The sequence below is a fragment of the Triplophysa dalaica genome, chromosome 9 (assembly GCF_015846415.1).
Source record: "Triplophysa dalaica isolate WHDGS20190420 chromosome 9, ASM1584641v1, whole genome shotgun sequence".
Taxonomy (NCBI): Eukaryota; Metazoa; Chordata; class Actinopteri; order Cypriniformes; family Nemacheilidae; genus Triplophysa; species Triplophysa dalaica.
In genome coordinates this window covers 18,533,521-18,548,089 of record NC_079550.1, presented here as the reverse complement: position 1 = coordinate 18,548,089, position 14,569 = coordinate 18,533,521, and the positions used below count along the sequence as shown (strand labels likewise).

Below are 14,569 nucleotides of genomic sequence, written 5' to 3'. Positions count from 1 at the left end.
GCCTCGCCTCTCATAATTACGTCATTCAAGCGAGGAGCAGCCGTGGGATCCCGTTAACTTTCCCGGCGCTAAAAGTTTCTCTCGTCCATGTGAAAGTTTTCGGAGTGAATCGTGGTCCGTGTTTGGTGTATTATGTGCGCATTGATGTAGGACCGTGGCGCACGAAACCACAGGGCGCAGGTGAGCCAGTTAGACTTTTTGCATGTAATTGAATGTTTGGTGATGGTCTTGAACTTGTGAGTGGCGATTATTTGTTCCCTGCAGGTAATCTTGTTACAACCAATATACAGTCTTATCAGGGGCGATTCTAGGTTTTCAATATTAGGGGGGCTAAGCCTCCAATGAGGATATATATATATAGAGGGAGCCACACTCTAATCACCACATATTGTATACGTTATATAATAAATAATTAAGAAAGAATATGCAGAAAAGCATAAATACAAGTTATTGTTATTCAAATGAATATCACATTAATCGGTCAATCTGCAACATTTATATTTCAAAGTGACAACAACAGCCACAGTCCATGAAATAAATGTCACAATCAACTGCTGAATCATTATTTAGTAAAAATAACTTAATATGTTTCCCTGCCATTCATTCTGTTTAGCACTAGCGTTGTCACTCTCTGAATGACTGTGTGTTCATCTATTACCTCCACAGTATGTTTTCAATTAATGATAAAAATACTGAAGCGTCTGAAAAACGACAGGTAGACTTTTATTTCCTCTGAACTCAGAACAGTGAGTAACACTGCCGCACCAGGCAGAACTACAGTAACTCTGTCCGTCCTCTTTCAGGAGCTGTCAAAACTACCGTCAACTCTCAATAACTATAGCACGTCATCATTAATGACACTTTCTGTGCGCTACAATATCATCTTTATCGTGGAAGTATGCCGTCATTGGTGTTTAGTGCTTTCATTTTGCTTGAGGTAATGTTAACAAATAGTTAACGAGGGTTAAACGCACATACAACTTTTAAACAGTGAATGGGAAAGGGTCTTGTATCGCTTCCACATCATATTAAGATGCATTTATAACAAAGAATGGCAAAAATGCAGATGTCATGTTAATGAACACACCTTGTAAAGTTACTCTGCTAATGACGTTAACTCCAATGTGCTGAAGTGTGTGAACTGAAGAATGCGCTAAATAACGCAGCCTAACGCCGTTTTCATAATAAGAGTTTTAAAGGGGGCTATAAAGCGATCTCGAATTCTTGTACAGATTACATTACTCACAATATTTTAGGGGGGGCTGAGCTAGAACTTTAGGGGGGCTTTAGCTCCCTTAAAAAGGGCCTAGCAACGCCACTGAGTCTTATATTAATTTAACGTTATATAATTGTGCTGTTCAGTTTAGGTTGTGCAAACGTCAACTTTTCAAGTTGCATGTTTTGAGGTCCATCATTTTTATGGATGGATTTTTGATGTTGCTACATTGTGAACGCAAATAATGACTTCATCTACTCTGAGTTTGTTCCATCTAAGTACACGCAGTATAAGGACACATGTTGCTCGCAGGAACCGCGCATATTGCAACAGTGGTGCGTCTGTTGCATAGCAGAATTGTGGATATTAATATTGTGCGTATTGTATTGCTGTCATGTTTGTATGATAACTCTATATTATAAATAATCAGTGCGATGCAGAATGTTATGCTGGGTTGGTTTGGACATGCTGCCCTGTTAACTGTTCAATTTATCCATAATATCAAAATCATAATAATATATCAAATGGCAAATATTTGGTCTGTATCTGTCTGCTTGATGCCGCCTTTTTCCGTGTCAACGAGTATAAAATTTTTGTCATTATTGACTTTTTGTGTCAGGGAAAAGAAGCCATCCGGATAGACAAATTATGTCTCAGCTTCATCTGTTGCATTCGATCTGTTTGTTTGTAACTTACTTCCCCATGTCCAACACCCACCATAGTGTCAGCGAGCAGGGATGCTGTATAAGGAGAAGCATGTAAAGTCAGCTGTCAATTCCAGCATTTATGTTGTCTAGCTGTCCGGTGATCCATTATTTCTTCATGACCTCTTCAGGTGGGTGAGCTGTCAGTCAGGAGAGATAACTGGATTCCCTGTCCAAACCTATCTGAAGCAGTGGAGGAAGAACATCAGCTAGCACACGCCATAAGTGGCGGCTGAAATGACAGGCCCCTGCCAGATCGCCAAACTCAGGTTCACCTTCTGGTAAGAGTAACCTTTGTCGTACAATTGTCATCAACCCCGTTTTCAGATGATACAACATATCCCAAAATGTATAGGCATCACTGTCTTGTCCAAACAATGGCCAGGCAAGTGCCATCTAGCAGAGGTGGCATCATTATAGGAAACTTAATTTAATTTCATTTTCGTATTTGTACATTTTATTTAGCAGACACTTTATCTGAAGCGACTTACGAGCCATTTTGTCTGTGAGCTAACAATATGTGCTGTCTACAAAACTGACTCGGTAGCGAAATGTGATGACTGGGGGGCATATTTGTTCAATATTTGCTTTTAATTCAGGTTAGATTCATCAAAAATATGACCAGGAAAATATGAGGAGTATGGTACAAAATGGAAAGGTGTTTTTTTGGCAAAAAAAGGCAAACAGGGTATCCGGGAATATGGGTTTTATTCACAAAATGGATTTAGATAACATAAAAATGAAAGCCTTTGACAATATTGTTATTATTATTGCGCATGTGTTCTGTAAGTTTTTGCCAAGCTTTCTTAAAATCTCTCCAAAGCTGAGCTTCAGTTTACACTACAAGCACGACTACGCAAAACACGTACCAAATATTTTATATAATCTTAAATATTACTTTGGAATAAAAGGGAAAGATGTCATTTTTTTGGACATCACTTTTGGCCACTACTGCAGATGTTTTATATTAATTTAAATGTGCATAATTTCAATCATATTATATCTTCCTGCAGGTGGCTTTTGTTGGCACATATGACGATACAAACAGCTTTGGGGGTGAGTTTTCTGTCTAAGAGTTTATTAAGTTAATGAACCTGACCACAGGTATTCACAAATTTTATGAGTTGGAAGTATTTAAAGAGTTTTAAATTAATCGTAAATATATACAAGTATAAATTACATATTCAATATCTGAACTAGATATCCAATATTGTTTTAGCTCACACTCACCCTTTGATTTTCATGTCATGGCGGCCTGTATAGTCAAGTGTCACATGAACCAAATTGGCACTGGTGCCATTCATCATGAAATCAAAGTACAAGGTTAGAGGTTCCTGTCATCCCAAATAGCACATAGAAAATGGGGTGCAGATGGACAGTAGTGATCATTTTAACTGAAAAAGGGAAATCCAGGTTTGTGTATGTATAGTCTGACCCTTTTATTAAAGGGATCTTATGGCGCGAATATGTCTATTTCTGTGTCTTTGGTGTGTTATAAGTTGCCCATGCATGTATTAGATATGTAAAATTGCTCAAATTAAAATGTCGGAATGAAAGATGCATTCTATCTAAAAGCAAATGCTCACCCAGACCTGCCTGAAACGCCTCGTGTAACCACACCCCGGCGAATGTACGTCAACTACGTTGACTAAGACTGTCCAAATCTAAACTCAAGTTAGGTGGGCGTACTTGTGAATCTCATTGTATCGTCACCACCGCAGCCATGTCTCGGAGACGCTGTGTGTTTCATTGCGAAAAGAAAGACTCTTTGTTTGGCCTAACAAAAGATGAGACAACTTAAAACAAATCGTTGCATTTTATTTACAACACTCTTCCAGAAAAGTACTGTCTTTTTATTTAGTATTTATTTTGGGTTTATTGTCTTTGTTGAATTGCGACGAGACGTGGCGTAACACTAGTTGATCAAGAAGGGCAAAAGCGCTCACGTTATTTATTATGTTACCATTCCCTGCTGTAATGCAGGCTTGTTTCTATCTCAAACAAACTCTGTATGAAGTATATGGTTGTTTGTTTATAGCCTTTATAAAGTCGTATATTAAAAAAAACTTACCAATCCTTTACATCCTGCTCAGTCGCACTGGCAAAATTGATGCCAGGCTTGATCATCTTCATTTTTTTCGCATCAGATTCACGCTCAAATTTATATAAGGAAGTACCGATGACATTTTATCACCTGTCAGTACGATTGCTAGGGAACAGGATGTTCCGAACATGGTAAGAGGCGTTACATTTCCGTAACACTCTTGCAGTATTCGACTAATCACTACGCACTGGTTAATTGGCCAATCATAGCACACCTCACTTTTCAGAGCGTTGAGCTTTGTAAAAAATGCACGGAATTTGGAAAATACAGCGTTTTTAACCATAAATCGTGTATATACATTACATGACATCTAAAATAAACGATAATATTTGTTTAAGCCGTGTCATTTGACCCCTTTAAGTCTGTTGGACAGCATGTCTGTGACTGAGGTTGTTTGGTTGAATCCAAAGACACAGATGGATACAGAGCATTACTTTACAGGGCAGATGGATGCAGATTGCCATCGTTCCCTCGCCAGCACGAAGAGAACAGGAGAATGAGGAGGCTAGAGACGCAGATAGAACGATAGCAGGGTACCATCGCTGAAAAGATAAGAGCTCATCGTCTGCATCGCTGCCCTTCCCTGCATCTACGCAAAAGTGAGGAATGCAGACATCTGCTAATGTAAACAATCCGACTAAACGGCTAAAGAAAGAGATGGTACTGAGGAGAAGTGAGGTAACAAGTGAAAGTGAGAAAGGGACAGCGGTTGTGTTTTTTGCACAGAGCAGCGTGTTCGCCTGAGGCTGTCTGGCTGTGAGGGTCAGAGGGATGTCATAAACATCCACACAAATGACAGGGTGTCACAAAGCAGGTGCTGCCTCAAACACACGTAAAAGAAAAGGGAAAATGTGAAAACTTTGGAATCTCTTTATTGTCCCTTTCTGGTACCTGACCAAACTAGTGCATGCACACATGCACACGCACAGGGGCTAAAACGATTAAGTAGAAAATGCGAGTATCTGTTGGGCTGTCTCGGATTGGCTGTCCGTTCTACATCATGTTGAACGAATGAAGTGTGTGCACAGGTGAGGGAACAGCAGATAGATGGGGGAAATAATGAAAGCGAGAGAAATGCGGAAGAATAGAAGTAGAAATAGGGAGCGGTTCTGTTTCCTAATCGAATCTATGTTTTATGGTTCCCCGAAGGCATTTTAAAGGGATAATTCGACCATTCGTTTAAATTCTCAGTTTATTCATGTGGTTTGAAACCTGTATATGACTTTCTTCTGTGGAAGACAAAGAAGATATTTTGAGAAATGTCTCAGTGGTGTCCATACAATGAAAGTCAATGGGGACCAATGCTGTTTGGTTAACAACAATCTTCAAAATACCTTTATTTGTGTTCTGCATAAGAAAGAAAGTCATACAGATTTGAAATAAGGATGAGTAAATTATGAAAGAATTTTAATGTTTGAGCGAACTATCCCTTTTAACTTCCAGGCTTCATGCATCATGGGAATTACTACTTTAAAGTGATTGCATTGGTTCTTGTTTCGCTGGACTATAATAATATAATTGCTTCAAATCACATCATATTATTTATAATTGTTTCATCTACAAATTTAACAGCCAGTGATATTTACATAATGTACTTTTATGACATTGTACATTCGGTCACGTTCCTTTGCGTTACATGCAACGTTAGCGTTTCTGCAATGTAAATGACTGGTGTGTGTATTGTGATATTAAAGAACAGGCCAATCTCGAGAACAGAAGACACACAGAGAACAGGTCATAGCTGAACATGTCATAGCTGTTCTCTTCTAAAGAAGACAATAAACATCCAGGAGAAATAAAGCAAGACTGACTGTAACCCAACCCCATATAACCCAAGACTGTGATTGCCAAAAGATAATGTCCTGTACAGGTAACATGTGGGAAAGAGGGATAGAGCGCGAGGCAGATGGAGAATGTGAGAGAATGAGGGATGCATGTCTCAGTCATGCAGCGACCCTCGTACCCGTGCACCCTAATCTCAACCATCAGATGAGCTTTGAGTGAAGCATGTTACGCTCGTCAGCAAGTCAGCACGCACCGTCTCAATCTTCAGACCTGATGTCATCGCCCAGCATTCCATGCCATTAAGTGCCCTGTAGGCCACAGCACCTCGGAAACAGCTGCCGTGTGCGGATTGACAGTTGCTGCTATGGGCTTAAATGAAACACTTGTATACAATTACACAATGCCATCATCAGAAATAGAATATATGTAGGCTAATGGTTTCACCTGCATGCTAAATTGCATGCTTTAGATTATGTGTGAGTTGAACAGACATTCATAATGTTTACGGCTAATGATACATAACCACACGATACGCAGAAGTTTATTATAAATAACAATTATAAATATTTTTAAAATAATGGCCTCACTATTCTAGTTTAAAATGATGATTTTACTATACAAATCCAAAAATGAATGATTTGAAGAATGATAATGTTCATGAATTATGGCAGCTCTCATCTCTCCACTTTTAATCCTCACTTTATTGATTTTGCACCGTATTTATAAGTTAGTGTTGTAGTAGGTTTTGTTCAGAATTTTTTTTCTTTCATTATTTGCACGTTTAGGCTTGAGTTTTATCTGTTTAGAATTCAGTCTACTTTGCAGTTTACGTTGTTTTGTTAGATTAATCTTTAATCTTTTATATGACCGCTTGTGATTTTTAAAGGAATAATTCAAAATGCTTTCATCATTTATTTACCTTCTTGTCATTTCAAACCCATACGACTTTTTCTTCTGTAGAACGCAAAAGAAGATATTTTGATGAACGTTGTAAACCAAACAACTCTAACCTCCATTTACTTCCATTGTATGGACTCAAAACCGCATTTCTCATCTTCTTTTGTGTTCAAAGATCAATCAGTCATGTAAAGGGTTTGAATGACATGAGGGTGAAAAAATGATTACAGAGTTTTTTATGTTTGACAGAACCATCCCTTAAGGAACGGTTTGCCCAAAAATGAATTTACTCACCCTCAAGTTGTTCCAAATCAATTCATTGTTCTGATGAACACAAAAGAAGATAATTTGAAGAATGTACGAAAGCAAACAGCTCTGGGGCACTTTTGACTACCATTGTCATTTTTGTTTGTCAATGGTGGCCAAGAACTGTTCGGTTACATGCATTCTTCCAAATATCATTCTCTGTGTTCATCAGAGATTTGGAACAACTCGAGTGTGAGTAAATGATGACAGAATGTTCATTTTTGGGTGAACTGTACATTAACATTTATGCATTTGGCAAACGCTTTATTCCAAAGTGACTCACATTGCATTATCCTTATTATACATTTTAAGAGAGTTAGTTGTTTTTTTGTGGAGCAGTGTTAACGTGTATTGATGGTGATGTTTTACATTGAAACCTTGTTTAACAAATGTCAGTGTGTCTATCTTTGTAGATGCTGTGCACGTGCATTTGATAGTGTACATTTGTAAAAGAATGGCATCTGATTGCAAGTACAGTTTATCTCTCTCTCTCTCTCTCCTTCTCCCTATTCGTGGCCAACTACAGTACCTCCACAGACATAACATGTTTGATCTGAACTACCTGTGCCTCTTGTACTTTGAGGTGCTCACATATTTCATTAAAGCCATCCTTATCTTTTGGTCTTTGTCTCTCTCTCTCTCTCTCTCTCTCTCTCGCTCTCCGTGCATTTTTTAGTCTCTTTCATATCCTGGTGTTTACATTCCATCTGTTGTCCTTGGCCACGTGTATGTCTGGGATTTACCTGAGGCCTTAACATCAAATATCTCGTGTTTTGCCACAGACAGTTAAAGAATGGAAATACAAAGCAAAATGCTCTTGAGAGAGGCGACTTTGAAACAGAGATGACAATATGTCATGTATGTGTTATGTATACTTTATGTTGTATTTCAGTCTACATCCTGAGACTAAAGTGAAATTACGTGATATATAGTGGGTGCAGTTTATGAAGTAACCTACGATTGAATATGCTTCAAACTTAGATGCCAGTAGAGGCTTTTAGCTTTAAAGCAATAGTTCACTTAAAACTCAATATTTATGCTATAATTTATTCACCCTCGTGCCATTCTAGGTGTACATGTCTTCCTTTCTTCACAATTATAGTAATAATATGTATTTTTGTTTCAGGGGGACAAGAACGAATTGTGCGGAGGTCGAGACTGCAGCGTGTGTCAGTGTTTTCCCGCCAAAGGACAAAGGGTATGTCAGTTAAATACCTTTGTGACATAATGACATCATGTCTATGACATCACAACAGAATGGAATAAATTTCCTTATTTTTTATATCATTGTGATGTCACAAAAGTGATGTCAGCTCCTAATGAGAGAACACAGGGTTTTGAGAGACATTGTGTATGTCTGTGTGTGTGTCTACAGATTTGATTATACTATAAAAATATATTAACAAATACTTTAAAAAATGACTTACAGCAGGTGGTCCTAGATAATAAACCAGTTTTATAAACCAGGCAAATCATGTTTTATCTAAAAATAATGTCAACCGTTATATGTGAGGCTTGATGGTTACAAGATTTATTATTCTGTTATGTAAACAATAGTCTATGAGATTTCTACACGAATAATGAAACAAATGTGTGTGTGTGTGTGTGGCGTGAAGGGAAGGGAAGTCTCCTCCTGTTACAGGATATTTTAAAGTCCTTAACTAAATCGCTATTTATTGTGTTGTTGAACAACATTTAGAAGGCCTATAGTATATATTCTGTCTCACACACAGACACTGGCACACTTACCAAGTTCTATGCCCATCATACAAGCCTATTCATGCCCGTACCCGTGCAGATGTACCCAAGCATAATGCGGTTCTTGGCATGTTTTAGAACAGGAAAAGAGGTTAAATGGGTTAATGAACATTTTAGAGGCACGCATTCCAATTAAGTGCAGTTTGACAGTGGGATGTAACAGGGTGTGTACCTGTTTGTGTGTCTCAAAAATGCTTCAGCGATATTATTATACTGTCAGATTTGTGCTTTGTCAATCAGCCAGCACCTCCTCCTAAGTATAAAAATAACTCTTAGCAAAAATGACTGACAATGAAAAATACAAATAATTATGTTTAAAAGACGGATAATAATCGTTATCTTATTTTTTAACAAATATTTTATAATCACTGGCCATCACTGATTTGTTTTAATTTATTAAATATGTTTAAGTGACAGTTTGTCACTTCTATTGTTTTTATATGTATTATTTTTTCATTTTTATATGTTACATAATTTTAGGAGTGAAAAATGATGTTAAACTAAAGATGAGAAAACCTTAGATAGTAACTTTAGGGAACAGTTTACCCAAAAATGACAATTCTTCTTGGCCACCATTGGCCACTAAACAGTTCTGGGCCACCATTGACTGATCATTTACTTTGTAAAGTTCTGTGTTTTGTTGAACACAAAAGAAGATATTTTGAAGAATGTAGGAAAGCAAACAGTTCTGCGTCACATTTGAATACCATTGTCATTTTCCCACTAGTCAATGGTGGCCAATAACTGTTTGGTTACAGCCATTCTTCTGAATATCTTTCTCTGTGTTTATCAGAACAAAGACATTAATACAAATTTTGAACCACTCGAGGGTGAGTAAATGATGGCAGAATCTTGATTTTTGGGTGAACCGTCCCTTTGCAGTACTAAAAAAAGTATGTACATCACAAGAAAAATGGCGAAGTACATATTTTTGAGTGCACAAAAAGAGTCAACCAAATAAAACAGAGAAATGAATGAAGTATGAGAATAATGTTTAAAAGGGATAAAAAAGGAAACAATTACTGACGCATGACAAGAATGCATAGTTTTGTGTGTCTGTTTGGCAAAGAGAGTGAACGTGTGTCTGTTCAAATGGTTCTTAAGTCATGATAATAATAGTCTTTAGCACAAGAGCAGCATTTTTATGGTGGGCTCATAAAGACCGGCAGCCCAATTACAGTTCGGAACGCAGTTACAAGAGTGTGCACAGCTGCTTAGAGACCATTCCAGAACACACACACAAATTCTTTGAATTATATAGACAAGACACAATATGTTGGAAATATTCGTTATGTTTTTTTTGTGTATATTTTAAGGTTGCAATCCGTAATTTATTTTAAGGGGGGTTAAATGAAGAAAAATGTGTTGTTGAGCAAGTGCGTAAATAAAAAAATGTCTCCCTATCTTACCTTAAAGGGACAATTTACCCAAAACTAAAAATTCTGTCATCATCAACTAACCCTCAAGTCGTTCCAAATCTGTATACGTTTCTCTGTTCTGATGAACACGTACAAAGATATTTGGAAGAATTCTTGTAACCAAACAGTTCTTGGGCACGACTGACTATCATAGTAGAAAAAGACAATGGTAGTTAAAAATGCCCCGGAACTGTCTGCATTCTTTAAAATTTCTTATTTTGTGTTCAACACTTACATATAGTCATTTAGCATCGCTTTTATCCAAAGCGACTTACAAGTTTGGTAAACAATGGAAGCAATTGGGTCAAACATTAGGACAACAAAAGCATACGAGCATACAGCCAGGTGCAGACGGAAGAGATGTGTTTTCAGTCGATTCTTAAAGAGGCTTTGTTCTCAACAGAACAAAGAAATATAGTTCATACTACGCTTGTCAATTGTAACCTGTTGGGTTACATACATACTCCGGTTTCCTCCCCTGGTCCAAAGACATGCATGGTAGGTTGATTGGCATCTCTGGAAAAATTGTCCGTAGGGTGTGAGTGCGTGAGTGAATGAGTGAGTGTGTGTGCCCTGCGATGGGTTGGCACTCCATCCAGGGTGTATCCTGCCTTGATGCCCGATGACTCCTGAGATAGGCACAGGCTCCCCGTGACCCGAGGTAGTTCGGATAAGCGGTAGAAAATGGAATGGAATGGGTTACATACATTCTTCCAAATATCTTTCTCTATGTTCATCAGTACGAAGAAATTCGGAACAACTCAAAGCTAAGTAAATGAAGACAGAATTTACATTTTTGTGTGAACTGTTGCTTTTATGGTTAAGTGGTAAATACCAGTTTGATACCATTTAATCTGCAGTTTTATGTTTTCAACAGAGATGGCGATAGAGAGGCAAAAGATGTAAATTGTATTTTTACTCGAACCGAAAATATTTGCTATTCACAGCAAAAAATGAACATCTTACATGGAATCGTTGTCTAACAATAAAACACTAGTCTAGTGTTTTTTAAAATCAAGATACATTGACTTGACAAGCAAGGTGTCCTTGATATCTGTTTACCATATTTTCTCCATGGTTGTATGATCTTGTGCATGTACTATAAGCAACCTTTTAAATGACGACAAATGAGTAACTGCACCACTTACCTTCCTAAATATTTATGAAGGACACAAACACAACAGACCTGTAAACATGGTTCTCCTCCTAAATATTTATAAAGACCTCAAACACAACAAACTGTAAACACAGACACTGTTTTCTCAGACATTCCGTTAGTGATTAAATTGATGAACCGAATGATAGCTCTCTTACAACAGCACCCTGGTGGTACCATTATATACTATGGTGTTGCCATACTGTACAAAAGAATATGGTACATGCCCAAGAAAACATGGTAATACCCAATGGCACTTTTTTGTTAGCGATTAAATCTATTTAATCTTCATAAAACCCAAACTCAATGTCAGATTTGAAAAATGTTTTTTTTAAATACAGTATAGGCCTACTGCATGGTAAGCAGCTTATATTTCATCCGAACATATCAGCCACATTCCTTGAGTCTTAGGAAATCTGCCTTAAGGAGCCTTTAAACATTTTTCACTCGGTCACTCGGATGGCCTTTCATGTGTCCTGTGTTGTATTATTTGTCTCTGGTTCATGACTTCTTATTTCAATATGAGACCTATTGGCACAAGTTCACATTCCTCAGGACACATGTCTCAGTCTAGTGTTTAACCTTTGAACTTTTCCAACTTGATGTGTTTGTGAACACTTTCTCTGGCTCCCGTAACCACACGTTTTGAGATTGATAAGCGTTCGTACTTTCTCTAATGAAAGGTGTGTGTGTACGCGTGTGTGTGCATGCATATTATACAGGAGTGTATTTTTAGTTTAATCGTCCATGATGTCACCGGTTGTACTCTCAGAGTTCATCTCTGGGACGCATAAAGGTAAATTTAAACATCACATTGAAATGGGGGAGTAAAAACTAGGTGCAAATATTTATGTCTCCGGATTTGCCGCAGTTGAATCACTTTTTATGTTTCTGTATGTGTGTGTCAAGCGTAAGAGTGCGCCTGGGTCCGAGTGGTCCGACGGAAGTCATAAGCGGAGATTATTGGAGGGTTTTTGAATGGCTGCTGTTAGAACGGTGGAATGTATGCGTGAGGGAGCTTATGAGCTCTTTTACAAGCAGGTATTATCTTCATCACTTAAGACCACATAAAATTGTATCATGATTTACTCACCCTCAAGTTACCTTTAACTTTTAAAAAATCTATTCGTTCTGTTTAACACAAAGCAACATTTTTAGAAAAAAGTTAGCAACTAAGATTTTTGGGGCACTATTCACTACCATAGTAGGAAAATGTAAATGGTAGTCAATGGTGCCCCAGAACTGTTTGTTTTCCTTAATTCCTCCAAATCTCTAAGGAACAAAGAAAATGATACAATCATTTTTCAAATTATGCTAGTCAGTGGTGCCCTGAGAAATGTCAGTTGCTCACATTCTTCTAAATATCTTTTTCTTTGTTTAACAGAACAAATGTGACCCTGGACCACAAAACCAGTCATATTTGTTAATCAGAGGTGCTGTAGCAGGCCATCCACTCACAAAAATAAAGTTTTAATATATTTAGGGTAGGAAATTTACAAAATATCTTCATGGAACATGATCTTTAATTAATATCATAATGATTTTTGGCATAAAAGAAAAATCGATAATTTTGACCCGCACAATATATTTTTGTCTTTTAAAAAAAAAAATCCCATGCTACTTAAGACTGGTTGTGTGATCCAGGGTCACAAATACATTTATACACGTTTGGAAGACTTGAGGTAGAGTAATTCATGATAGAATTTTCATTTTTGTGTGAACTTTTGTGTCCATAAAGTCACAGATTATTATAAATATATGATATACAGCACTGTTTTCCGGAGCCAAAAAATGAAGACTTACAAATACCGTATCATTCATCATTTATTATTACTGAGAACACTTGATTTGAATGCACACAACCAATAGTTGTAAGTCGGGTATAAATTCCTGCGTTTGCGGTGTTGATATTTGAATGAGTTTGCATGTGAAAGCATGTCTGCGTGTGTGTGTGTGTGTGTGTGTGTTTTATGGACAGCTGTATTCTGCTGTGTGGTGGTACTGGGGGAATCGAGTGGGTCTTTAGTAATTATCACAGTCAGTGCCTTTGTTGAAAGAGACCTTCAACACACACTGATCTTTCACTGTCACATCCACTGAGTGTACACTGCCAACACACACATACTTCTCACGTCACAAAATCGAGCAGAATATGCCTCTTTTTGTATCTGTTATGTGCATGCGTTTGGTTTAAAGCTGAAAATAAGTTGAACATTTCGTGTGGCACCAGACGAGTGTGGGCTTAATGGTGAGGAGGGTTTTAAAGGAGCAATGTGGAGATTTTGGAGTTTGCGAATTGCAACCAATGCATCACTCCACCCCTTCCTTTCGAAGCACTACGGTGGCTATCACAGGGCTGAAGTGTCATCACATTTTCGCTTCTTTGCCAAATGAGATAACGTATTTACGAAACATATTCTGGAGAGCAGTTTTTCTGTTTAGGGCTACTGTAGAAACAACAGGGCAAATTCCATCCAGGGGGACCCGCGGTGTATGTAGGCAGACATAGCTGTTGTATTACACTATCAAAAGGTAAAATGTAGCTTAGTTAGAACTAAACTGAACCTATCCCGCAACAGCTGTGAGAAGAACTTGCTATTAGTGTGTATTTTCCTTCCACTCTGGGTTATAAAACTGTGTGTGTTCAAGAAGTTAAGTGTTTACCTTTAGACTGCTTTAAGTTTTGTTGTTTTCATTTAGCTTCATTTAATGGATTATGGTCCTAGCAGTGCCTTGTGGTGGTGTGTTCGATTGGTAGGAAATGCATGAACAAATGAAACATATATACCCCGAATGCACTAATGGTTGCATTGGATATAAGCGTCTAACAATTTTTTGTCACTATTCATTTTTTGTTGAGGATTTTGTGTATTTAAAAACTGCTGTGTATATAAAAATATTTTCCCGCAGAGTTAACTTTGAACTGTGTGTGTGTGAGTGTGAGTCTGTGTGTGCGCACCCTGTTCCTGTCAGTGTGTTGTTTTAGTTTGAGATCATTTATTGTCAGTCAGTCATTCATGAAAGGCACTTTTTTCAACATTTTTGTTAAAAATTAAAGTTTTGTGGCTAATCACCACCTGTAATTTAACATGCATGTAAGAATGTCATGTGACAACATTGTAGCCTTTATTGATGCATAATGTGGATTTTCTCACATTATGCAGCAGAGTCTGCACTATTATGCATTTACATGTATGCATTTGGCAGACACTTTTATCCAAAGCG

The 14,569-nt window shown here is 37.6% G+C and overlaps 1 protein-coding gene across 1 annotated transcript in view; it reads left to right on the top strand.

Moving 5' to 3' along the window:
- The first annotated feature begins 26 nt into the window (after positions 1 to 26).
- Positions 27 to 14,569, top strand: part of col4a4 (collagen, type IV, alpha 4) — a 33,815-nt gene continuing 19,272 nt past the window's right edge. The window contains 4 exon segments of the mRNA XM_056756463.1: positions 27 to 180; positions 2,052 to 2,201; positions 2,934 to 2,976; positions 8,139 to 8,210. Coding sequence (XP_056612441.1) covers positions 2,158 to 2,201; positions 2,934 to 2,976; positions 8,139 to 8,210 — 159 coding nt within the window. The 5' untranslated portion in view covers positions 27 to 180; positions 2,052 to 2,157.